General features: G+C 39.8%; 1 protein-coding gene across 1 annotated transcript in view; it reads left to right on the forward strand.

Annotated features, from left to right (window-relative positions):
- Nucleotides 1–7,244, forward strand: part of adprs (ADP-ribosylserine hydrolase) — a 33,717-nt gene extending 26,473 nt beyond the window's left edge. Inside the window, exons 5-6 of the mRNA XM_080211429.1 lie at nucleotides 1,072–1,166; nucleotides 3,430–7,244. Of these exons, the coding sequence (XP_080067555.1) occupies nucleotides 1,072–1,166; nucleotides 3,430–3,743 (409 nt within the window). The 3' untranslated portion in view covers nucleotides 3,744–7,244. The remainder of the gene's footprint in view (nucleotides 1–1,071; nucleotides 1,167–3,429) is intronic.
- Nucleotides 7,245–24,865: the final 17,621 nt, after the last annotated feature.

Raw genomic sequence — 24,865 nt, forward strand, 5'->3', positions numbered from 1 at the left:
TTTGTTTCCCCTCCTCCTGAAGGCAGTAACACTTGTTGGGCAAGTACTGGCTCAAGTGGACTTTGTTGATGTCAAATTATTTTAGCCAAAATGTATTGCATGCAACTAATTGAATTAACAAGTGGTCCCTATTGGAAGCGAAACCTACTGTTAATTTAGTGGCAATTTCGCAATAAGAATCAATAAGGACAACTAGTGCAGGAAATAGAAACGCCATGTTAATACAATGGCTAATAAAGATGTGTTGTAACCTCTGCAGAGTAGCTTCACACAGTATCTGGTAGGTACACATTAAGAAGACTTGGATGACCTTGCTGTTGGGTATTAACCTAAAAAAAAGTTCATTCCTGTCATCTTTTATCTTGAGGGAACAGAATATATAAAATTGTGTGTATGAAATGTACCCAATAAAGATCATTTCAAATTTGAATGTTTGTTGACTTTTGGTCACACCCTTAGCTGAAATAATCTTTTTTAGATAGGTATATAAAGCATGACTTTGCTTAAAGCAGCTCTGTTCAACTGTATGTCATGTTATCCAAAGTGTTAGGGTGATATCTGTACGACTGCTATCACACTCCTCCTGACCCCTTGTTTTTGTAATTTGTAATGCATCTTTCTTGCTTTATTTGAACATTAAAAACGTGTTCTACTAAATTATTGAACAGCAAGTATTGTTCAACAGCAGGGAGCACCCTCTCATGACATTAACAGTAGGGAGTTTCACAACCAATCACTGATTTCACCTTGCTGGAATTTTAAAGCATGAAGTTGTAACAATGAAGTGCCAAACTAGGTGTGGTTTTGTGAAACGTGGCATAGTGATCATTTTTATTCTGACATTTTAAAGAAATCCCTATATAATAGGCTGATTTTGGTGTATTTAAACATTTGTCACCTTTGATCAAGGCATCTTGTGCAATGAATCTAAATATTTGAGAAGGGCACAAAGAAGTTGATATATGCAATGCCGAATAAGTCAAGCTGGAAACATTCCAGTCTGAGCAACTTGACTCTCTCCTACATGGATTCCTCAATATTTTCTAATTATTAATTTTCTTCCTTTTTCAGCTTTCAGGAGTTTCCCTACTGCAATAGACTGAAGAAAATGAAAGCATTTTTAACTCGAACGGATGTTTCAAAGGAAGAGGTGGTTAATGAATTAGGTAAAAATTGCTTCTATTTCCTAGAAACTGTTCTACACTAAGTCCTGGTTTTATTTATTTTTTTAATATGTATTAACTCTAGCAGAATTAAGGGAGAGGAAAGAGAACTGTTCCAGCTGGAAGGAAAGTAATTAGTTGTTCGAGTTCAAGATAGCAGCTGTTTCCTGCTGATCTCTTTTCAGCATTTGAAAGCAATGTTTTAATGCACCATTTGACTCTTTCACCTATTTGTTGAGGTCTAACTTTATAATACTGTATTAACTTGGCTCGAGGTCTCATTGCAGCCTTGGTCCAAATATGGACAAAAGAGTTGAATTGCAAAGGCAAGTTAAGAGTGACGGCCCTTGACATCAAGGCAGCATTTGATAGTGTGGCATCAAGGAGCACTGAAGCAAAACTCTTTTGGTTGGAGTCATATTTAACACAGGCAGAATGATTGTGCATATTGAAGGGTATTCATCTCTGCCCCATTTCGTTGCTGCAGGATTCATAGATTAGCTGTGTCATAAAAGAAAGCCATTTGACCCATTCACTGCTGGTTCTCTGCAAAAGCAAAGCAACTAGTATCACTCCACACCCCTTTCCATGTAGCCTTTCAAATTTTTCTCTGGTGTAACAATGCTAACCTGGGACCTGAATGCAGAGTGTGACACGTTCTCTCAATGAAACTGTATAAGCAAGAGTCATATCCCAAGACCAGTCAGTCACCAATTAAAACCATGATTGAAATTGGATGATCTCAAACTTCTGACTCTGAGGCAGTGTCAATCCTGAGTTTCTAAAGATAGTGTCCTTGGCCCAATGTTTTTCATCTGCTTCATCAATGACCTTCTTTACATCATATGATTAGAAGTTGGATTGGTGGATGATGAATGTAGTGTGTTCAGTTTACAACTCTGCAAATAATGAAGTGGTGTAGGCTTGCATGTATCAGGATCTGGGCATTATTCAGGCTTGGGCTGATAAGTAGCGATCAACTTTCCTGGCACATAAGTGCCAAGCAAGGATCATCTTCCTTCCTTCATCATAATTTAATTACCTTCCTTTGATATTCAATGGCATTGGCACTGTGTTGGATCCCCACTACTAACATCCTGGAGGTTACCATTGACTTAAAACCTATCTGGATCAGCTACGTCAATACTGTGGCTACAAGAACAAGTCAGAAGCTGCATCTTCTGCAGTCAGCAGCTCGCCTCCTGACTCCTAAAGCCCGTTAACCACCTACAAGGCATAAGTTAGATGTGTCATGGCATATTGATACTTGCCTTAATGAATGGTGCTCCAATAACACTCAAGCTCGACACAATCTAGAACAATTAACTAGCACTCCTCCACTTCTGCATTATGATTGCCATATGTACCATTTGCAGAAGCTCACTAAGGCTTCTTTGATATCACCTATCAAACCCATAACCTGTACTGACTAGAATAACAAAGGGAGCAGGTGCACAGACCATGCCACCACTTGCAAGTCACACACTGATCTAGCTTGCTAGTTTATTGCTGTTCCTTTATGGTTTCTGAGCCAAAATCCTAGAACTCTACCTAACAGCACTGGGGTGTACCTACACCAAATGAACTGCTGCGGCTTAAGGCAGTTGAATACCACCACCTTCAAGGGCATTTGGAAAAGGCAATAAATGCTGGCCTTGTCAGTGATACCCACATGCCTTGAACAAATAAAATAAATCTTTGCATTCATTTTTTTTTTAAATCAGTGACATTTTGGTTCACCATTAATCCTCATTCTGGAAACAATTATTTGAGATTAACAATATTCCTCACAACAACAGTTGCTCTAAGCTAATTGTAATTGAATTGGTTTATGATCATTAGGACAAGCAGCAAATATATTGCTGGACATCAAAGTATTGTATCAGCCAAGAATATTCATTTATGTACAAGTCATGCACTAAATATTTTGCCTCACTTTGTAAGATTATTGCTTACAGTATCTCCCCTTTTATGCAAAACTTCCATTCTTTTTGCCTTGCACCTTTTTTCACCTTTTAATATGTGCTAGGACATTCATTTTTCTTCTCCGGGGTTATGCTCTCAAGGTTAATGTTTTGACAAAAAATGCCATTTTAATATTTAAATTGTGGCATAAAGATCTTTGTAATTCTACTGGCATCTTCAAAATGAACTTCCATAAATAACTAAAAAATATCTAATTGGGTATATCCTGTACAATGTTTATACAAGATGTCATTTCTGTCCACTGAGCTTATAAGGTTTGCATGATTTCTGTTTGCTTTAGGGAATGGAATTGCAGCTTTTGAATCTGTGCCAACTGCTATTTATTCCTTCCTGAGATGCATGGATCCTGATCCAGAAATTCCAGGAAAGTACAATGGACTTGAAAGGACAATAATCTACAGCATTTCGCTTGGTGGCGACACTGATACAATTGCCACCATGGCAGGAGCCATTGCTGGCGCTTATTATGGAAAAGATCATATACCACAGTCTTGGCAGAAGAGCTGTGAAGCCTATAAAGATGCAGATTATTTTGGGGAGAAACTGTGTGACTTGTACTATAATCGCCTGGCCTCCTCTTTAAAAACAGGATAAAATAAATTGATTGGATATGTGCTTTTGTTGGTGCAAATATAAATAATGAAATTGTAAATGAAAAATGTAGTAGTCTTGACAAAATGGGTCAATTCTGAACCCAGTCACTTCTAGAAATTTCTTTTTTTTTGAATAATCAAAATTGTTTGACAGTTTCATATTGTCAGTTTTGTTTCCAACTTGAAATAATTTAACGCTGAACTGATTCAAAAAGCCTCAATTGTAACTGTTTAATCTCCTACTGGATTCACTCGCAAAACCTACAGTAGGGAGTGTATGAATAATACAAGTTTTTCTTACTTTTAAATTGAATTTGTCACACTAACTTGACATATTAAAGATGCGTTGAGTCATTTAGCCGTTGCTAAATTTGCAAGAAAAACACATCAGTGTATGTATCGTTGCTTAAATGTACTGTTTAATGCCTTTATCATCAGATTTGTCGCTTAACGAACAAGGTGATGATATCATCTAATTCATGTCTGAGTGTTGCTGGCTGCTGGCCGATTTTATGACACGAATCTGGGGTTAGGGGTTACCCAAAGTCTTTTGGGTGACAGTATTTTGCTTACAGATTATTAGCTGATCTGAAGTAATACCCAAGACCAGCATTTTGTGGTATTGCTTTGCGTCACCCGTGCCACTTCTTGGCAATTGAATATAGACCACTTCATCTCAGTGCAGGATAATTGGACTGTCCATCCAAAATCCAACTGAAGTCTTAAATGATTGCCTAAGAGTGCATGACAACTATTGTGTAGAGAAAACAAAATTATAACATGCAAGGAGGCACCTCATCGTGCTGGAAATAAGCTACCTGGCCTAATATTGTTTTTCAGTTCTTGGTCCATTACTTTGAGGTTATGGCAACTCCAGTGCATATCCAAATGTTTTTTTTTAATGCAATGAATGTTTTTGCCTCTACCACCCTCTCAGGCAATGAATTCCATGCCCCAGCACCTTCTCAGTGAAAAAGAATCCCCTTAGCCCTTCTCTAGTCTTTCTGCTTCCTGATTGATAAAGCCCTAATGCAAGTGATATGAACAAACATCCTACAGAACAATTTTAAAATCATCAAAGGCTTCCTTTATCATTGAAAAGTGATTTTTTTTCCCCTATGGAATCAGTTTCACCACGCAGAGCTGTGCATTTCTCTCTAGGGCTGTGCGTTTTGCAATACCTTCATCAGATTTTACTTTTTTTCACTATTTATCTGTTCTGCTTTTGAAACCATTATTCTGCTTCAGTGCGAGAGCAAAATACTGCAGGTGCAGGAAATCTGAAATAAAACTGTGGGAATACTTGGATCAGGCAGCATCTTTGGAGAGAAACAAGTTAATATTTTGGGTCAATGAGCCACCTTCAGAACGGGTTTATCACTATTCGTCTATCATTGTCTATTTCTGTTGGGGTGCTCACTGCTTGTATATGTGTTGGTAGTTCTGGTAAAATATTTCCTACCACCTTGTTTTTATATTTCACTAACTGGCAGGAATGTTATTTCTGGTTTATCAGAACCTTTCATAATTTAGAATACCAGATTATCTCTGCTTTTTGTTCTTGTGAAGCCACGGTTTCCTTAGACTTGCCATGTTACTAAAGCTACTCTAATTTAGCCCATGAAACATATTTCTTCATGATGAAAACAAATATTGAAATTATTTACATCATTGGAGCACGATAACTAAAATTTATTGAGGAAGGAATAATTGTGGCTTCTCAACATCTCACGTAGGAAAGAGGATTAAGAAGCCATTCAGTCCCTTGAGCCACCCTCACTCTTCATAGATGAATAGAAGAAAGGAACAGGAGGAGGCCATTTGGCTCTTTAACTGATCGTCCAACTCAGTATCCTAATCCTGCTTTCTCTTCATAACCTTTGAACCCATTGACCTCAAGTGCTGTACATTCAATGTTTTGGCATCAACTACTTCCTGTGGTAATGAATTCCACAGGCTCCCTGCTCTTTGGGTGAAGAAATGTCTCCTCAGTCCAAAATGGCCTACCCTTTATCCTCAGACTGTGACCCCTGGTTCTGGACACCCCACCATTGGGAACAGCCTTCCTGCATCTACCCTGTCTAGTCCTGTTAGAATTTTAGACGTCTCTGAGATTCCACCTCATTCACCTGAATTCTAGCGCAAAAGTTCTAACCGAGTCAATCTCTCAATATACATCAGTCCCGCCATCCCCAGAATCAGCCTGGTTCAACTAGATCGTGGCTGATTTTCAATCTCCAATGCCGTTTTCCCTGCACAAGCTCCATATCCTTGAATATCTGGAAATCTATCAATGCCTGTTTTGAATTTACTCAATGAGATCCTGCACCGCCCACTAGCAATTGCAAAGATTCACCACCCTCAAATTCCACCTCGCCACTTCATTCCTGTATGACCCCCATCTAGTTCTGATACTCTCTCTCCCTGTTCAAGCACTCTTTGCACCCCCTGCACCTCCCCCTCCCCCACCCCAGCCAGGGGAAACATCTGTCTTCATTTCTGCCCTATCAAGCTTTGTAAGAATTTTGTATGCTTCTGTGAAATCAACTCTCTTCTAAACTTGGGAATATAGGATCAGTCAACTCATAGGACAAACTTGCTGTCCCAGGAATCAGTCTGGTGAACATACTTTGTACTCCTTCTAATGGCAAGTATTTCCAGATATCGTAGATTTATGTTAAACTAATTTAATAACTGTGAGCAGTTTTGTCTCTGTGTGCTCCACAAACATGAGCACACAATCTAGACTGACACGCCAGTACAGTGTTGAGGGAATGCTGCATTTTTATTTGTAGATATTGCCTTTTAATAAGATGTTAAACTGGGGTCCCATCCACTCTCTGGTTAAGTCCTAAAAAGCACTGCAGAAAGCTCTTCCTCCCCAATGTCTTGGCCAATTATTTAGCCTCTAGCCAGCACCAATAAAACAGAATTCTCTCATTGTTATTCTCATTCTTGTTTGTGGGACCGTGTTCTGTACAAATTGGCTGCAGTGTTTCATACACTACAACAGTGAAAGCACTTCAAAAATACTTAATTGGTTGTGAAGTGTTTTGGGTCATCCTAGGGGTCATGTAAATCATATAAAGCTTTTGCTTTCTTGATTGTAACTACCTTGAAAGAAAGTTTGCTTGCCTGAAGCAGCCTTAATGGTCTGAAATTGTTCGTGTGTACAGTTAAGAATAGTAGGGCGACAGGAACAGATGTTGGTCTTGTCTTTTGCCGTTGCCTTTAATGTTAAATTCTAGAAGAGAATAGAAACATAGGAAAGTGCATCTCCAGCCAGCATTAAGTTTCAAACAAGGAAATGCTTTCATATTAAAATGAATTAATAACGTATTTGAAAATCATTTGTGATTACTAGTTTCTAGAAGATGTATATAATCCAGCCCCATACTAAGAAAATGTTGGTTTCCCGTTAGTGTTTCAAATGAATAAAAGTTTTTTTTAATGTGTTCACATAATTGTGTTGCAGATTAAACTAAATTTCAATTCTGATGAGCATTTTATCTTCCATCATTTCCAGCTATGAATCAATGATGAAGCTCCAATACTTGTAATAAAAACTGGAAATGCTGTGAGGAAAGAGAAATAGCTAACTAACACTTTAATTGACATTTACTTGCAACAGGGTATAGTTAGAAACAGTTTTAAGTCAGTGAAATGGGGAAAAGTGGAAAAAGGAACTAAATGGATAGCCATTTGTGATCGAATTAAAATGGGAGATTTAGAGTTGGTGGGGCAAATCCAAAAAAAAGCAATCATGGGGCAAAAATAGAAACAAAAGATGTGCACAAAGTTAGTGAATGGCAGAATGCTAAACAGCTAAGCAAAACATGATTATGAGTAGAAAAGGAAACAAGTGGGGACAGAGATTATGGTTTAAAACTTCAGAACTGTTGAATGCAGAAGGCTATGAAGTGCCACTGTAGCCCCATTTTAACATTTGAAAATTGATGTGCTCCAAAGTTACAGCAGGGCTTGAAGGGGAGTTGTTGAGCAATTAACTTTGTTCACAACAGTTTTGAACTTTCCTATGGAGCCTTGGAGCTATGAATCATGCATTTGTACAAATGGAGCCTCAGCACCCGTTCCAGAACTCCCACCGTTTGGCAGAGTATGTTCAACATCCCTCCTCTGTTACAAATGCAGTAAATAGTCTCTCAACACCAGGTTAAAGTCCAACAGGTTTATTTGATAACATGAGCTTTTGGAGTGCTGCCTCTTCACCTGATGAAGGGGCAGCGCTCCAAAAGCTTGTGCTACCAAATAAACTTGTTGGACTTTAACCTGGTGTTGAGACTGCTTACTGTCCCTACCCCAGTCCAACGTTGGCAACTCCACATCATGTTACAGGTGCTTCCTAGGAAGTTCCTGATTGGCTGTTCAGTTCAGTACTCTGGTTAGCTAATCAGGGAATTGAAAGAATGATAAATCAGGGCAGGTAAAATCGGTCCTATTGACTAACTGGCTTAAAAATATCTCACCCTGGCCAGAGTCTCTGTTCAACAGTCACCATTGCTGCCTCTGAGCACACAACCTCCAAATGATCCTCAACATCTTAGTGTGCATTAAAATGTGCTTTATGTAGTGTTCAATTATGTTTGATTATGAGTCCATTATTGATGTTCACTCTCCTGGATTAGTTAAGTCTGGATGTGGATTCAGAAACAAGTAAACAGGCTTGAGAAGCTGCTTGAAGTTTGAGAGCAGATGTTTTAAAGCACTGAATAAATTCCTGTTGTCCATATCATCATCTCTGCATAGCCCCAAGGTACAATTTAGACCCTGAGAAATGCTGTAGCCGTTCATTTCTGAAGATGAATTTACTAATTTCTCAAATGTAGTCAATAGTTTTGATCAAGTGGGTGTACAACAGTTAAATCTAAAGGAAACAAATAATTATGCATATTGTTTTTGAAGGTGGTTTTATGTAATGGATTCAAACCTCATTAGTTTTAATGAAATAGAATCTTTAGTAGCCGTCAGAGATACAAAGGACTAAGGGCAAAACTGATGTGATCATAACTCTGGAATTCAGAAATGTAGAGATGACTTTTAAAAAGTGCAGAATTCCAAATCTTGTTAAAACCAAATATGATTAAATTCAGTACTCTAATTGTACCAATTGTATCTTCTGATACCTATACTGTTAAATTGTATTTGGGTCCAAAGTCAAAATATGGCCAAACGCACCATATTCTGAAACTAAGTGGTACGTGCCATCCGATATAATTTCTGTAGATTTCTCATCAAATTCCACAAATGCTTATCATGCTTGCACCAACTGGTCTCACTGGTATTGACTTCCACATGTGTTTCCAAACTCCACTCTTGTAAAAAAAAAACATGCCTTAGAATCTTCTCCCAAACAACACATGCTCTCAGATGCTTTCACCAAGGATTCACCTCCAGGATTTTCAGTCTCTCATTTAGGTATTACTTGACAGCATTAATCCAGTGATAATTCTATTATGCATTAATTGTATGTTATTCCCACATGCATTCAAGCTTCCATGCTATCTCAGAGAGACTCAGCCCCGCCAACAGAGCACTACTGTTTCACAGGCTATACTAAGATGTCAGCAAACTTCTGATTTACCTCAGATATCTAGCTTCTCATTTTAAATCTGGTTCTTGTAGCGGTCTCTAACTCAACATTTCTTCTACCTTTGACTTGTTTTTTAACTTAACTTCCTAAGATGTATGTTTTCCTCCAACACCTTGGTCTTTGGACTTTGATTCATCTGGAATGTCTGCTTTTTGAGGCTCCCTGGACCTGTCCAGCTTCTTCTGGGTCCAGCTGAAAACTACCGTCAAAAGTTGTTTCTACGTTTGGGTGGCCCCGATTTCTAAGCAACAATCTGGTCTTCCTTTAAACCTGGTTTTCTTTTGAATTGTAAACCTTTTAATTACAAAGCAGGCACAGTTTCAAACTGACCAACACACACAGACATGCAGACACCTTTGTTTAACATGCAGCCAACTAAAATGTTAATCTTTCTTGTACAGAAACACAAAATTAAACTTACTTAAAGCTATGCTTTGTTTCTAATACCCATAGATATAGATTACTTAAAACTACCTCTGTTTCTTGACATATTGAAGCTGAGGGTCCTTACTGAATTACAGTTCCTTGGGTGCGGCAAACCACTTGCCCTAATGTCTATTTTTCATTCTTTGATTTTGTTGAGATAATGATTCTCTTTCCTAGATTCACAGTGAATTGAAAATGTAAATTTACTTAAGGGATTTGTGAGATGAGAGATTATATGGGATTATAAAAGCAAGTAAAATTGTGGCAGTCAACAAGAAAATGAAATTCATTCCAGTACTGAAGTCACAATGTATTGATTGTAGATTATTAGACCATTAAATTGCATCTCTCTTATTCAGTTGAAAGTTGTTGCTAAATAAGTTTGTGGTTAACAATGATGTCCAAACTGGAGCCACTGTTGAGTTGGCTCCATTCATTATTGTTACTCTCTTACTCGGGAACAGCTTGAATCTGTTTCACTATGGACATAATGCTCGTTGTGTCTTTTTCTGGAGCTTCATAACATTTCTTGAAAGACCTTGGACTCATATTGACTTCTTTCATGAGGAGATGCCAACTCTCCTACCCTTGTAACTGAAGAAGATGCAGAACAAAATTAACCGTTGACCAGCCCAACTTCATTTTATTTTGAACAACCTCATACAAACTGTGATGTTTCTTACTCAAGAAACCAAATACTTATATTTTCTCCTTACCAAGTTTCTGCCCCAGAAGAATGCAGTCTGTGGACAGAACTAATAGCTATGAACGATGCACAACTTAGGCAGAATGTGCACCCCAATTTTCACTGCAAGGCTGCTGTGCCTGAGATTTTTCTATACCTCATGTTTGCAATATATTATCTGGATTAATTTCTTAAACTTTTACTTTTGAAACTGTGCTCTGTACATTGCCACTGAACGATGTTTCCTCTATTCATAATGCTTTCTTTTGTTCAAGAAGCATTTTTTTTGAATGTTTATTTATTCCCTGCTTTCTTTCTATCCTTGTTTCTCTCTCTACTGCTCCCCATAAGGCAAGTAATCAATTACAGGCATTTTGCTTCCAAAGCATACTGCAGTTGCAGTTCAAATTTGGGTGTTGTATGGAATGGTGTGCATCTTTGCTTGCAGAAACATCTTTCCTAATGACACGATTGGGAGTTTAAAAGCTCTGTTTAAATTGTCTTTTTTTTAAAATTCGGCAGAAAATTGGATGCTAGATAATGCCGCAACCATCAGAGGTACTTAGCCAGCTGGAAAGGCAATGTAGCATTACAGCAATCTATACATAGAATTGATCTTGTCCAATGCTCCAGTAAGTCCCAATATCAAAGTTCCAATTTTCACTATTGATTATCGTTTCATTTGGAATAGTGAAACCTCCAGCCCGCTAACTCACCTCAATTCAATAGCGACCATGAAGTCTCTGAAAATGTTTTTATAGAAGCAAATACTTGAAGATCCATTCTAGGTTAATTAAAAGAATTTAGATTTGAATGGCATGATAGAAAGATTTCATTGTGTTTGGGTTCAAATAAAAATGTTGCTAGATCTACAGCATGACATAAACATAGCAAATGAAAGCAATTTTCTCCTCCTGAAATATGTATATTATGGGGTGTTGGGTCTGTCACTGCATTCTGTCCTGCATTCGTATTTGTTGAGGTACAAAGAACATGTATCCCAATATTAATCTAAATGTGAATAAATAGAAGTGTCCTGTGGGTGGCATAGTGGTTAGCACTGTTGCCTCACAGAGCCAAGGACCCAGGTTTGATTCCCAGCTTGGGTCACTGTCTGTGTGGAATGTTTGCATGTTCTCCCCGTGTCCGCATGGGTTTCCTCCTGGGGCTCCAGTCTCCTCTCATAATTCAAAGATGTGTGAGTTGGGAGCATTGGCCATGCTAAATTGCCCCTTAACGTCTCAGGATGTATAGATTAGAGGTATTAGCTGGATAAATACGTGCGGTTACCGGGCTAGGGCCTGGGTAGGGTTGTTGTTGGTGCAGATCCGATGGGCCGAATTATATCTTCCTGCTTTGTAGGAATTCTATGATTCTAATCTATGATAATACAAGTTTACTTTCAGAACTAGTTTATTTATGACCATAAGGTTTGTTTTCGGTTCTCCCCAAGTTCTAGAGTGCAGTCAAGTTGTGGCGTCATAATCATTGCAGAAAAATGTACATAAGTAATAGAAGTGAAGCGAAAATAAACTGAGGTATTGTAAAGAAAAAACAGGTTGAATACATCTTTTAGACATTGAAATTAAACTTCTAAAAAATTAATTGAGGAAAAACTGTATCGGTACATGGCATTTTTCCATTTTACGAAGAGATAATACCAATGGGCTAAAACCATCCATATGGGATGCACATTTTTGTTGCATCTTTGCAACAATATCCTTCAGCAGCTCAGCCTTGCTTAATGAATTTCTAATTTGCAAGGACAAATCATTCTTTTTGTCATTTTGACATCAACTTGCTTTACACCACAAATGATAAGAGCAGTAAGGTCTAAAACTATTTTTGCCCTCTGTTATTTACTAAAAAAGCCTTCTGTCACCATTTTTTCTAGTCAAAAAACAAAAGTGCTGGCTGTGCTTAGTTGTTAATTACATCATAAGAATGACAGAAACTTGTATTTGGCAGGAATAACAGCAAACTCGGCTTATTTAAATGAGTAAAAAATTACGTGTTGCTGTGCAGAGGGACCTGGGTGTCCTTGTGCATGAATCACAAAAAGTTGGTTTGCAGGTGCAGCAGGTAATTAAAAGGGCAAATGGAATTTTGTCCTTCATTGCTAGGGGGTTGGAGTTTAAAAACAGAGAGGTTATGTTGCAGTTGTATAAGGTGCTGGTGAGGCCACACTTGAGTACCGTGTACAGTTTTAGTCTCTACTTGAGAAAGGATATACTGTCACTGGAGGGGGTAAAGAGGAGATTCACTAGGTTGATTCCAGAGTTGAGAGAGTTGGCTTATGAGGAGAGATTGAGTAGACTGGGGCTATACTCATTGAAATTTAGAAGAATGAGGGGGATGTTATAGAAACATATAAAATGGTGAAGGGAATAGATAAGATAGAAGCAGGGAAGTTGTTTTCACTGGTGGCTGAAACAGAACTTGGGGGGCGGGGGGAGTATAGCCTCAAAACAAGGGGGAGCAGGATTTGGACTGAGTTGAGAGGGAACTTCCTCACCCAAAGGGTTGTGAATCTGGAATTCCCTGCCCAGTGAAGCAGTTGAAGGTACCCTGTTGAATGTTTTTAAGACAAGGGTAGATACATTTTTGAACAGTAAAGAAATTAAGGATTATGGTGAGCAGGCGGCTAAGTGGAGCTGAGTCCACAAAAAGATCAGCCGTGATGTTATTGAATGGGCGGAGCTGGCTCGAGGGGCCAGATAGCCTATTTCTGATTCTCATGTTAAGTTCTTATTAACACTTTTAGCTCAATAACATATTTCAACGTACTTCACAAGAATCATTGACACTGAATCACATAAGGATGTAGTGGGATAGATGACCAAAATCTTGGTCAAAGAGGTAGGTTTTAAAGAGTGTCTTAAAGGAGGAAGAAGATTACAAAAGGCAGAAATGTTTAAAGGAGAGATTCCAAAGCTTCGGTTTAATGCTGGAACAGTTCTAACTGGGAATTTCGAAGAGACCAGATTTAGTGGAGCACAGATACCTTGGAGGATTGTAGGGCTGCAAGATAGGGATGGGGGGCACAATTTGAAAATTAGGATGAAAATTTTAACAATCAGTTGCGCTTAATTGGGAGCCAATGTATGTCGGTGAGCATAGAGATGCTGGGTGAATGAGACTTAGGACGTGGCAGTAGTGTTTTGGATTACCTCAGATTTATGGAGGCTACAATGTGGTAGATCACCCATAAATGCATTGGAATAATTAAGTCTAAAGGTAACAAAGATATGGATGAAGCAGGGCAGTGTTGGGTGACATTACAGAGGTAGGAATAGGAGGACTCCGTGATGGTGTATGGTACAGAGAACCACACAGCTCAGGATTTGCTCCCCAGAATGTGATGAATTTTCTCATTCAATTAGGGCAGCACTGCTGCCTCACAGCTCTAAGGGCCCAAGTTCAATTCTGGCCTCAGGTGACTGTGTGTGGAGTTTGCACATTCTCCCCATGTCTGCGTAGGTTTCCTCCGGGTGATTCGGTTTCCTCCTCTGCCACAAAGATGTTCAGGTTAGGTGGATTGGCCATGCTAAATTGCCTCTTATAGTCCCAAGGTGTAGGTTAGGGGGATTAACTATGGTAAACATGTGGGGTTACAGGAATAGGATGGGGGAGAGGGACTTGGGTAAGTCAGTGCAGACTCAATGGGCAGAATAGCCTCTTCTGCACTGTAGGGATTCTAAGATTCTATGCTGATGTAAAGGAAATCTAATCCAGGGGCAATAGACAAGCCAAATATACCCATGACACACCATCTCAACGCACATGCATTGTTCTCTGATTCAAAATGTGCACAGGCCTGTAAATGGCAATTGCCCCTTAGTGTCAGGAGGACTAACATGGTAAATACGTGGGGTTGGGGGAATGGGATTGTTGTCAGTCTAGGCTCAATGGGTCGAATGACACCCTTCTGCACTGTAGGGATTCTATGATCATTGGAGCCATTATGGCTTTGGTGTTCTATACTTGGGAGCGGGGAGAAAATCAGAGTTCCCACTCCTGATTTCTAAGTTCTTGAGCTACCTGAACACAGGTTTTGGCTTTGAGGATTTTGTCAGATGAAGCAAAGAGCCCAATGTGTAAACAGAAAGGTCAGGAAACATTTTCTTTTATTGGAACAGAACATAGGCACATCTGAAACGGGGATGCCTGGTGCTCCAATGAATGCCTGGTGCTCCAATGAATTATAGTCCCATCTGAAAATTGTAAAGGTGAGAGAAAGAAGAATATTTTGCACTCTCAGATGCAATGATATCGATGCCAGATACTCTTGCCTTTCTTTCTATAATACGGACACACACAAGCTGAGGTATGACTGGTACCATCTCGTTAAGAGTTTCACACGTGTGATTTACTATCAGCTGAACATCATTCTTAATCCAGTGGCTAATTGGCGAGGTGTGATTTGGAATCTGAATCACTTGCCCTGTGATTCATTCACACTGAGGTGCTCCGAAATCCGGGGTGGGAAGTGGGCAGCTCCGGTTCAAGTGGTTGAACCGCTGAAGGTTTCAAACTGTTTATCACTGACCTGTAAGTCTCGGAACCTTTGTCTACCTTTGGCACAGTTTCTAAAAGCAGCTGCTTGTTTCCGCTGAGAGAGTTGTTGGGACGAAGCCAGCATATTGTCATTACGAGGGACCATTTCGCATTTATGTCCGCATTTTATAGCCTTTTGACCATCTGTTAAATTGAGATGAGACTTTTGCCACGTTAACCGAGACCATAAATTATTTGAAACACCGGAATTAATTCACCTTTTGTGCAATCCCGATAAGCAAAATATTGATGTAAGCAAATTGTTGGCAATTACCAGATGTTTTTCTTCAATATTATTAATCTTGGTTGCATGCAAAATTAATCAGAAAATTAACAACGCCTACAGGAGATAAAACTATCTGAAGAAACAAGAAAATCCACCCGCCAGGAAGTGTTCCGTTCTCAAAATCTGTGGTGACTAAGGGACAGCGATTTTGGAATTTTCTTTCCAGAGTTGGTGTGAAAATGGACTTGGCCAAAATAAAAGTCAATAAGTGGCAGCAAGAAAGATAAGGTATAAACACAAGGAAAATTGGTTTACATATTCCTAACATGATTTGCAAATGGCATAAATTTATTTATTTATTGTCACAAGTAAGTTTACTTGTGACAGTAAACAATTAACACTACAATGAAGTTATTGTGAAAATCCCTTAGTCGCCACACTCCAACGCCTATCCGGGTACACTGAGGGAGAATCTTAGCATGGTCAATGCACCTAACCAGTATGTCTTTCAGACTGGGAGGAAACCAGAGCCCCCAGAGGAAACCCACACAGATGGAGAACGTGCAAACTCTGCACAGTGTGACCCAAGCTAGGAATTGAACCCAGGTCTCTGGCACTGTGATTTGATTTATTATTGTCACGTGTATTAGCATATGGTGAAAAATGTTGTTGCTTGCATGCTATACAGACAAAGCATACTGTTCATAGAGAATGACATGAAAGAATGCAGGATGTAGTGTTACAGTTATACTTGGGGTGTACGGAAAGATCAACTTAATGCGAGGTATGTCCATTCAAAAGTCTGTTGGCAGCAGGGAAGAAACTGTTCTTGAGTCGGTTGGTATGTGATCTCAGGCTTTTGTATCTTTTTCCTGAAGGAAGAAGGCGGAAGGGAGTGTGTCCGGGGTGCCTGGGGTCCTTAATTATCCTGACTGCTTTTCAAGGCAGCAAGAAGTGTAGACAGAAGTAGCAAGAAGTATTAATGACCTTTTGTAGTTTCTTGTGGTCTTGGACAGAGAAGAAACGATACCAAGCTGTGATACAACCAGAAAGAATGTTTTCTTTGGTGCATCAGTAAAAGTTGATGACAGTCGTAGGTGACATGCCAAATTTTCTTAATCTTCTGAGAAAGTAGAGGTGTTGGTGGGTTTTCTGAAATATAGTATTGGCAATGGGGGTATCAGGACAGGTTGTTGGTGATTTGACCACCTGAAGATATGAAGCTGTCGACCCTTTCTACTTCATCCCCATTGATATAGACAGGGGGATGTTCTCCTCTACGCTTCCTGAAGTCAATGACAATTTCTTTCATTTTGTTGACATTGAAGGAGAGATTATTGTTGTTGCACCAGTTCACCATTCCTGTACTCTGTTGTGTCATTGTTTGAGATCTGACCCACCACGGTGGTGTCATCAGCAAACTTGAAAATTAAATTTAGGGGAATTTGGCCACACAGTCACAAGTGTATAAGGAGTATAGTAGGGGGCTGAGGACACAGCCTTATGGGGCACTTGTGTTGAGGATGATCATGGAGGAGGTGCCGTTGCCTATCCAGTGCTAACCACTGTGCCACTTCATTTGTCACATCTTTTCAATGAAATAAGTCACAAACGTAAGTTCTGTGACATTTGCCAGCTGCTTCAATGTCTTTAGTAGTCTACTGCCTACAAACAAAGTAAATTCATTTTTGGCCAAATATTAAATGGTGAAAATGGGCCTATACTGTGCCCATGCTGATGTCTTATTAGGTACAATGTCATTGGATCTCGTTCCCAAAATTATAATGCTGGAACACAATACTGGACTAGGCAGGCAGCTCTAGATATTGATAGTCTGCCCACCATGTTCTAATTGCTTAAAATTTGGTAATTAATGTTATTACGGGTGTAACTGATTGCAATAATATGTGCTGGGGGCAATAAAATGGTCAGTTTTAAGTTTCACTGTGGTTTACTTTTTTGTGCCAGGCAGTATCCCTTTAAGGCATTGCCCCTTTAATTTCTCTCCCCAGTTTATTTGATCGCATTTAATTGGTTATTTGATATACCCAAAATAGGAATAAAATGGTCAGAGTGTGTGAAGCACGCTATGTAGCAAACTGGATTTTTTTGCACTCTATGATTGTAAGGGCAATTTAAATTCTTTGTTTAACCTCAGTAGTTCCGGCTGCTGCGGGTGTTGTTATCACTCAGTTTTGGTAGGTATGATTTCGGGGGTCACCTTCACTGCTTTAAGGCTGGAAGGAGCCTGCAAAATAGTGCAGTTGGCACCTCATTACATCTCAGGTTGCTTGGTTTTAAGAAGGTGGGAATAGTGGTCTCTGAGGGAGACATGTCTTCCAGTGAGGAGGAGATTGAGAGGGAGAAGACCTGATGGTCAGGGATAGGATGCACTGGAGATGCAGGAATATGGCAGCCCTGCTCTGAAATCAAGTAGCTGCAGAAGGCAGGAAGCTGCAATCATGGAGATGCAGAGTGAGGTCTTGTACTGAGTATCTTGACAGAGAATGGGTTACCTTCAAATGTCTGAGACACAGTGCCAGAGGAGACTCAGGCTTTTGAGCCACAGTAACTGTTCTCTCTGAGATGTTGACAGGGGAGATAGCTTCCAACTGTGAGGGTGGTCACCCAATGCCAGTAGTTATTAAGGTCACCATGCCAGAGAATTTCTTTGCCATTAAATCTTTTCAGGCAGGAACCTCCTGTGTATACCTCAGGGGTATTACACAGTCTGCTGCATACCATTATATTGGAGAGTATACTAAAGAGTGAGCCTTCAGACTGCAGTGGGGCACAACAAGTGAATTTATTCAAGCTTTCACTCCATGCAGATGGGAGAGGCCTTCCAAATCAAGTTCAGATACACGCTGCCATTTACAGCTCAAAGCAATATATTTGTACATTTTCACGTCACAATGGTTTATTCTGAAGTGATGTTGCATATAACCAATCAAGAGTCACTCTTCCCCTTTTCTCCGTATTGCAAGCTTAGGTCAAACTTAGGTGGTAGTTTCATATCTTGTCACTCCTGGGCCTCTCAGTCTCTCTCTGAGGTTTGTTCTGTCACCTGTAATTTTCTCAGACCTTCTGTTTTTGTGTTAATTTTAAGGCCTGTCTACCTGTTCCCCATTTGTTCTAAGCTATGCCTTGTGATCACACTGTGTGGTTGTCCGGATCTATAAAGAGGGTCCTTCTCCTAGGTCACTGCTGACTGTTCGCTTTCATGGTCATGTGATTGAATTCCCTAAGCTGCACGAGCCATTCCCTTATGGATATATTCTACTCTTCGTCATCCAGGCCCACCATTTTGTACTGTGCAGCATATTTCACCATATCCTGCTTTTCTTGGGTTTTCCCCTTTTTTGGACTGTCTTACCCATCTTACCTGTCTACATTAAGGTTTTTACAGATGCAATGTTCTGAAGGACGGGTCAGTATGTTGCATTTTCCATGGACAGCCACAATTAACTTGAATGAGACAGAGGCTTTGCTACAATGGAAGATTTCCCTAGGATTTGGGGAGCAATTGACTACACTCACATCTCCATAGAGACAACAGCAGGCCAACCCTGGATATTTATAAACAGGAACGGCCATCAATCATTAAATGTCTAATTGACTTGTGACCACTATCCAATTATGCAGATCTGCTCTGGGTACTGCTTCCAATACATTTACATCCTTCCAAAAAAAAAGAGACCAATATTATACACAGTATTCCAGATGTGGTCTCACCGATGCCCTGTATAATTGAAACATAACCTCCTTAATTTTATATTAAATTCCCTTCACAACAACCAAAAACATACTATTGGTTTTCCTATTAGCTGTACTGGCACACTAACCTTTTGTGATTCATGCACTAGGACAACCGTTGCATCTCAGAGCTCTGCAGTCTCTCACTATTTAGATAATATGGTTTTCTCTCGTTCTTCCTGCCAAAATGGAGAATTTCACATTTTCCTACATTCTATCAATTTGCCAGATCTTTTAACTAATGTACATACCTTTGTTGGCTTCCTTCTGTCCTTTTTTCAACCTTTCCTACCTATTTTTGGGTCATCAGCAAATTTTGCAAACATACCTTTGGTCTGTTCATCCAAGTCATTTCTCTAAGTTATAAGAAGTTAAGGCCCCAGCATCATTCCCTGAGGCACACCACTCATTGCATCTTACCAACCAGAAAAAGACCACTTTGTGTTTACACTATTTTCTGTTCACTAACAATCTTCTATCCATGCCAATGTGTTACCACATAAGCCATGAACTTTTATGTTCTGTTATAATCTTTGATGTGGCACCTGATCAGATGCTTTCTGAACATGAAAGTACAGTATACCCACCTGTTACCCTTTACTACAACTCATGTTACTTCTTCAAAGAACTCTAAAATGGTTAAACATGACATCCCTTTCACAAAACCGTGTTGACTCTACCTGACTACCTTAAATCTTCCCAATAGTGCCCTACCATAGTGTATTTAGTAATAGTGTCTAATGTTATCCCTATGACAGATGTTAAGCTAACTGGTCTATCACCCCTTCAGGCAGTGAGTACCAGATCCCTACCACCTTTTGGGTGAAAAAATGTTCTGTTATCTCCCCTCTCATCTTTCCACAAATTATGCCATTAAATTTATGCCATTTGGTTTTTGACTCCTCTCCTAAGATAAATAGTTCATTCCTATTTACTCTATCTGATCCCTTCATAATTTAATAGACGTCAATTAAGCCATCCCTCAGCTTCCTTCATTCCAAGAAAAACCACCCCAGTCTATCTAATCTTTTCCTACAGCTAAAATCTTCCCGTCCTAGCAACGTTCTTAACAATTTCCTTTGCATTTACCCCACTGCATTCATACTTTTCCTGAAATGTGGTGACCAGAACTCATGTTGTGGTCTAAATAGTGTTGTATACAGTTCTAACATAACTTCCCTGCGTTTGAATTCTGTGCTTCAGCTAACAAAGGAAACCATGCCTTTTGTCCATTGACCGGTCCAGTTACTTTTCAGGATCTTTACCCCAACATTTTTCACACCCATCGAGGCTTTCTGCACTATTAAACCCATGGGCTGGGGATTGTCCGGTCTCGTTTGTGGCGGAACCCGTTGTGAGCGAGAAAGGAAAATTTGGCGTTCCGGTCAAAATTCCAATCACTTTCAGCAGCACTGGAAAATCCCAACTGTGAACAAGGATGGGAAATTTCACCCTCAGTGTCTTATACAAGCTTCCTGCTTTGCCTTATCTTGCTCCCTATGGACCTTGTCATCAAGGGGGCTGTAGATTTGGATGTCTCACTCTTTGTGGGAAGATGTTTATGCTGAACTCCTTGATTCTCCTTCTTGCTTACCCCATGTTGCTCTGAAACCTTTGAACAGCTGTTTCCAGTTCATCTTTGCTGAATCACTTAGAGAAGCAAAATTGGCCATCCACCAATTTAGTACCTTTCCTCCTATTTATCTTTTTTTCCCCCGGGCCACATTAAATTTTAACTAAATTATGATCAATATCATAGAAATGTTTTCCCACTGATACTCTTTCTACCTGCCAGACTTAACTGTCTCCTTAAAACTACCATTTGCTGTTTAAAATTAAAACTAAAACGATAAAAAAATACGCATTTACTGCTAGTGGAATTAAAAAAAAATCATCATTAGTAAAGTAGACCAGAAAGACAGAAAGCTGGTTGGCAAAGGGGTTAACAACGCAGTCTGCACTGCGGCCTCATGGCGACAGAGATCCAAGTTCAATTCTGGGTGCTCCAAGAACTGGAGCACCTCTAGGTGCTCCGGTTTCCTCCCACACTCCAGAGATGTGCAGGTTAGGTAGATTGGCCATGCTAAATCAGTCCTTAGTGTTCCAAGATGTGTAGGTTAGGGGGAATTGGGAGGTAAATACATGGAGTTTCTGGACCAGGGCCCGGGTAAGAAGCTTTGTTGGAGGGTCGGTGCAGACCTGATGGGCTGAATGGTGTCCTTCTGCAATGTAGGGATTCAATGACTGGAAATTACACTGGATTTTGAATTGGCTTATTTGTAGCATATTGACTCTTTTTGGCTTGTTCTCTCGGTTTTACACAGATGGGTTTGCAAGAAATCTTTAATTTCTTGCTCGTGACAAGGACACCATGAAATAATGAAACGTTTGTGTCTCTGGATGTCAGTGTGACACTGATCTGTGCGAGCAGTTTCTCAGTTGTAAGTGCTATTGATTGGCAAATGCAAGCATTTTTTAATACATTGATAGGTTGTTGCAACCTAACTGAGTGTAAATTCCAGTAGTGGGAATAAATACACTGCATGGATTCAGTTTTTCAAAAGCACTCCACAAAAGTGATCGATGCAATAGCTACACAGTATTTCACATGGATTGTATTTGTGTCAACTGAGGTTCTGAGTTCTCCTGATTAAATTCAACCAGCACAGCTCCCTGCCAGAACCAGACATGTCAACTTCAAAGCCACTCCACCCAGTTTAATCTCTGCCCTGCGATTAGCTGCCCTGTGCTGATCAATTTGAACTCCAAGCTTCATGGCTGTTGTCAATGTTATTGACTGGTCAGCCAGCAGAGGGCAGTCTTTCTAACAGTGCAACAGGTCCTGCCAGCTTTTTGTGAGATAACACATTCTAATATGGTTAAGTTTAAGTTTATTTACTAGTGTCACAGGCTTACATTAACAATGCAATGAAGTTACTGTGACAATCCCCTAGTCACCACACTCCAGCACCTGTTCAGGTACACTGGGGGAGAATTTAACATGGCCAATATACCTAACCAGCACGTCTTTCGAATTGTGGGAGGAAACCGGAACACCCGGAGGAAACCCATGTAGACACGGGTAGAACGTGTAGACTCCACACAATGACCAAAGCCGGGAATTGAATCTGGGTCCCTGGCTCTGAGAGGCAGCAGTGCTAACCACCGTGCCACCATGCCCAGTAAATCTGCTGAAGAGCATGTAGCAAGACTGCGATGTGTTAAAACTCCCTTCAATCTTTCACTTAAATTATCACTAATAGTGTTGAATTTTTACAATGATATAAAGAAACCAATCACTCAAAGTAAACACATGGATTCATTTATTGAGACTAGACAGGTGAGAACATACCTATATAAGTTAGAAGCTTGAGACATTAACAACAGAACTGTGCTGTGTTCTCTGTTCATGTGCCAAAGTCAAACTGAGACTGGATCTCATGCCACACTTCCCTTCCAGGAATGGCATTCTGTTACCTATTGAAGACATATTACGACATTCCCCTTTCTTTTTAAAGATATGCTCCTTTGGAAGAGAGAGGAGTGTAACTATTTACAATATATGTATATATTTTTAGTTATCATTAAATAAGCATTTAGAACTGATGAATCTATGAGTTTTTACATGCAGAAATGGATGCCCAGATATTGTAATGGTACTTCTGTCAGGAAGTTTCTTTAAGTGTACACAATGATCTGTAGGATTGCTATTCTTGTATGTTGTTCCTGATTGCATTTGGGATCTTGCCCTCAATGCCATAGGACTGCTGCTGGTTGCGGAGGTGGAATGGGTGTGAATTATCTTCAGTTATGCCGTGCCATAATGAGGCATAATGACTTCACATGACCTTAGTTTCGAACAAATCCTTGTCACTTTGACTGGTTGCCATATAATGTCTGTAACATCCTGGATGTAAACTTATTGTCCCAACTCTAAACTTAGCAATTCTGTGCCTGCATTTGTATTGTGGAAGTTGGTCATCTTCTCTTGCATTTTTTAAATGTTGCTGTCTAGTTTCTGTGAGAATAGAATGGGTAGGAGTAGGTAAGTTGCTATGCACTGGTCTGTCAACATCATGCTGTGCTGGTAATGGTACAGCTGTATTTAAAGGTGACACTCCCAGATGTAACATCATCTTCATCTGCTTACATTTGAAAAGTAGGAATTTCACCTTGAAAATCAATTGTTTCGTGAGGCTTTTAGATCTGGGGTAATGAGAAGATGAAGTAGTCGATATTCCACTTCTCACGCACATCCTGAAATGACTTAACAATAAGTTATCCATAATGAGCACACCAAATAGATTGAAAATAGCATTTAAAGTACGTGTAACAGTTGTGTGTGATGTATTGTGTAATTGTTGAATAATGAGGTACTTGGTAAAGTAGTTAACAATAGTATGAAGTCAATGCCATGGACATGAAAGATGTCAGCTGCAATTTTGTGTGAAGGATAGGTTGGGACTTCATTAGTTCTTTATGCTGACATAACATTTGCTCTTGATATGCCTGGTACTTCAATGACTTCAATGTCATTGTTAATACCCAACCAATAGACTGTCTGTGTTATGAGTCCTTGCATCCAATCTATGCCCACGTACAAATGATGAAGTTATTGAAAATATCACATCACAAGGATTTTGATTGAGGACCTACCCGCCTTTCAAACCTACTCCCAGGGTGATGTCAGTCTCATCCTGTAAGGAGTCTCACAATATCAAGTTAAAGTCCAAAAGGTTTATTTGGTATCACAAGCTTTCAGAGCACTGCTCCTTCATCAGGTGAGTGGAGTGTTGGGTTCACAAATAGGGCATATATAGGCAAAGACTCAATTGCAAGTTAATAGTTGGAATGTGAGTCTTTACAGGTAATCAAGTCTCTACAGGTACAGACAACGTGAGAGGAAGGAGGGATAGTCACAGACTAAAGAGGTGTGAATTGTCTCAAGCCAGGACAGTTAGTAGGACTTTGCAAGCCCAGGCCAAATAGTGGTGGTTACACATAATGTGACATGAACCCAAGATCCCAGTTCAAAATACTTGCCTCATACATCTTTTTTTAAACCTTACCTCTTGTATCTTAAACCTGTGTCCCCTAGTAATTGACTCTTTCACTGTGGGAAAAAACTTCTGACTATCAGACATGTCCATGCCCCTCTCAATCTTGTAGACTTCTATCAGGTCACTCCTCAATCTTTGTTGTTCCAGTGAGAACAAACCAAGTTTATCCAACCTCTCCTCATTACTAATGTCCTCCATAGCAGGCAACATCCTGGTAAATCTTTTCTGTACCGTCTCCAAAGCCTCCATATCCTTCTGGCAGTGTGTCGACCAGAATTGAACACTATATTCCAAGTGCGGCCTAACTAAGGTTCTATAAAGCTACAACATGACTTGCCGATTTTTAAACTCAATACCTGGCCAATGAAGGCAAGGATGTCATGTGCCTTCTTAACTACCTTAACCCAAGAAGCCATACAGGTGCTGGAAGGATGCTGGAATCTGAAACAAAATCAGAAAGTGCTTCAAAATCTCAGCTCTGATGAAGGGTCATCTAGACTCAAAACGTTACCTCCCATCGTCAAGGTGCCTGGCTTGTACCTGATCTCACAGTTGTAATCATGAATCTTTAATCAAGAGATGTTGCAATCTTGGTGGTGCAGTTGTTTTACCAGAGGCTGGTCTCTATCACAAATCTTTTGCCAAATAGATTGGAATGAAAATGCATGATTCCGAGCTCTGTAGCTAATGCTATCTGCTCATTGTTGGAGAATTTAGATTGCATTACGATAAGATTTTGACCTGAGTGCAATTGGTTGGCATTTTTATAATATGCATGCTGTCAGACCTTTCTGAGAACTTT

This window comes from Carcharhinus amblyrhynchos, chromosome 24, assembly GCF_965287045.1.
Source record: "Carcharhinus amblyrhynchos chromosome 24, sCarAmb.v2.hapA, whole genome shotgun sequence".
Classification (NCBI taxonomy): Eukaryota; Metazoa; Chordata; class Chondrichthyes; order Carcharhiniformes; family Carcharhinidae; genus Carcharhinus; species Carcharhinus amblyrhynchos.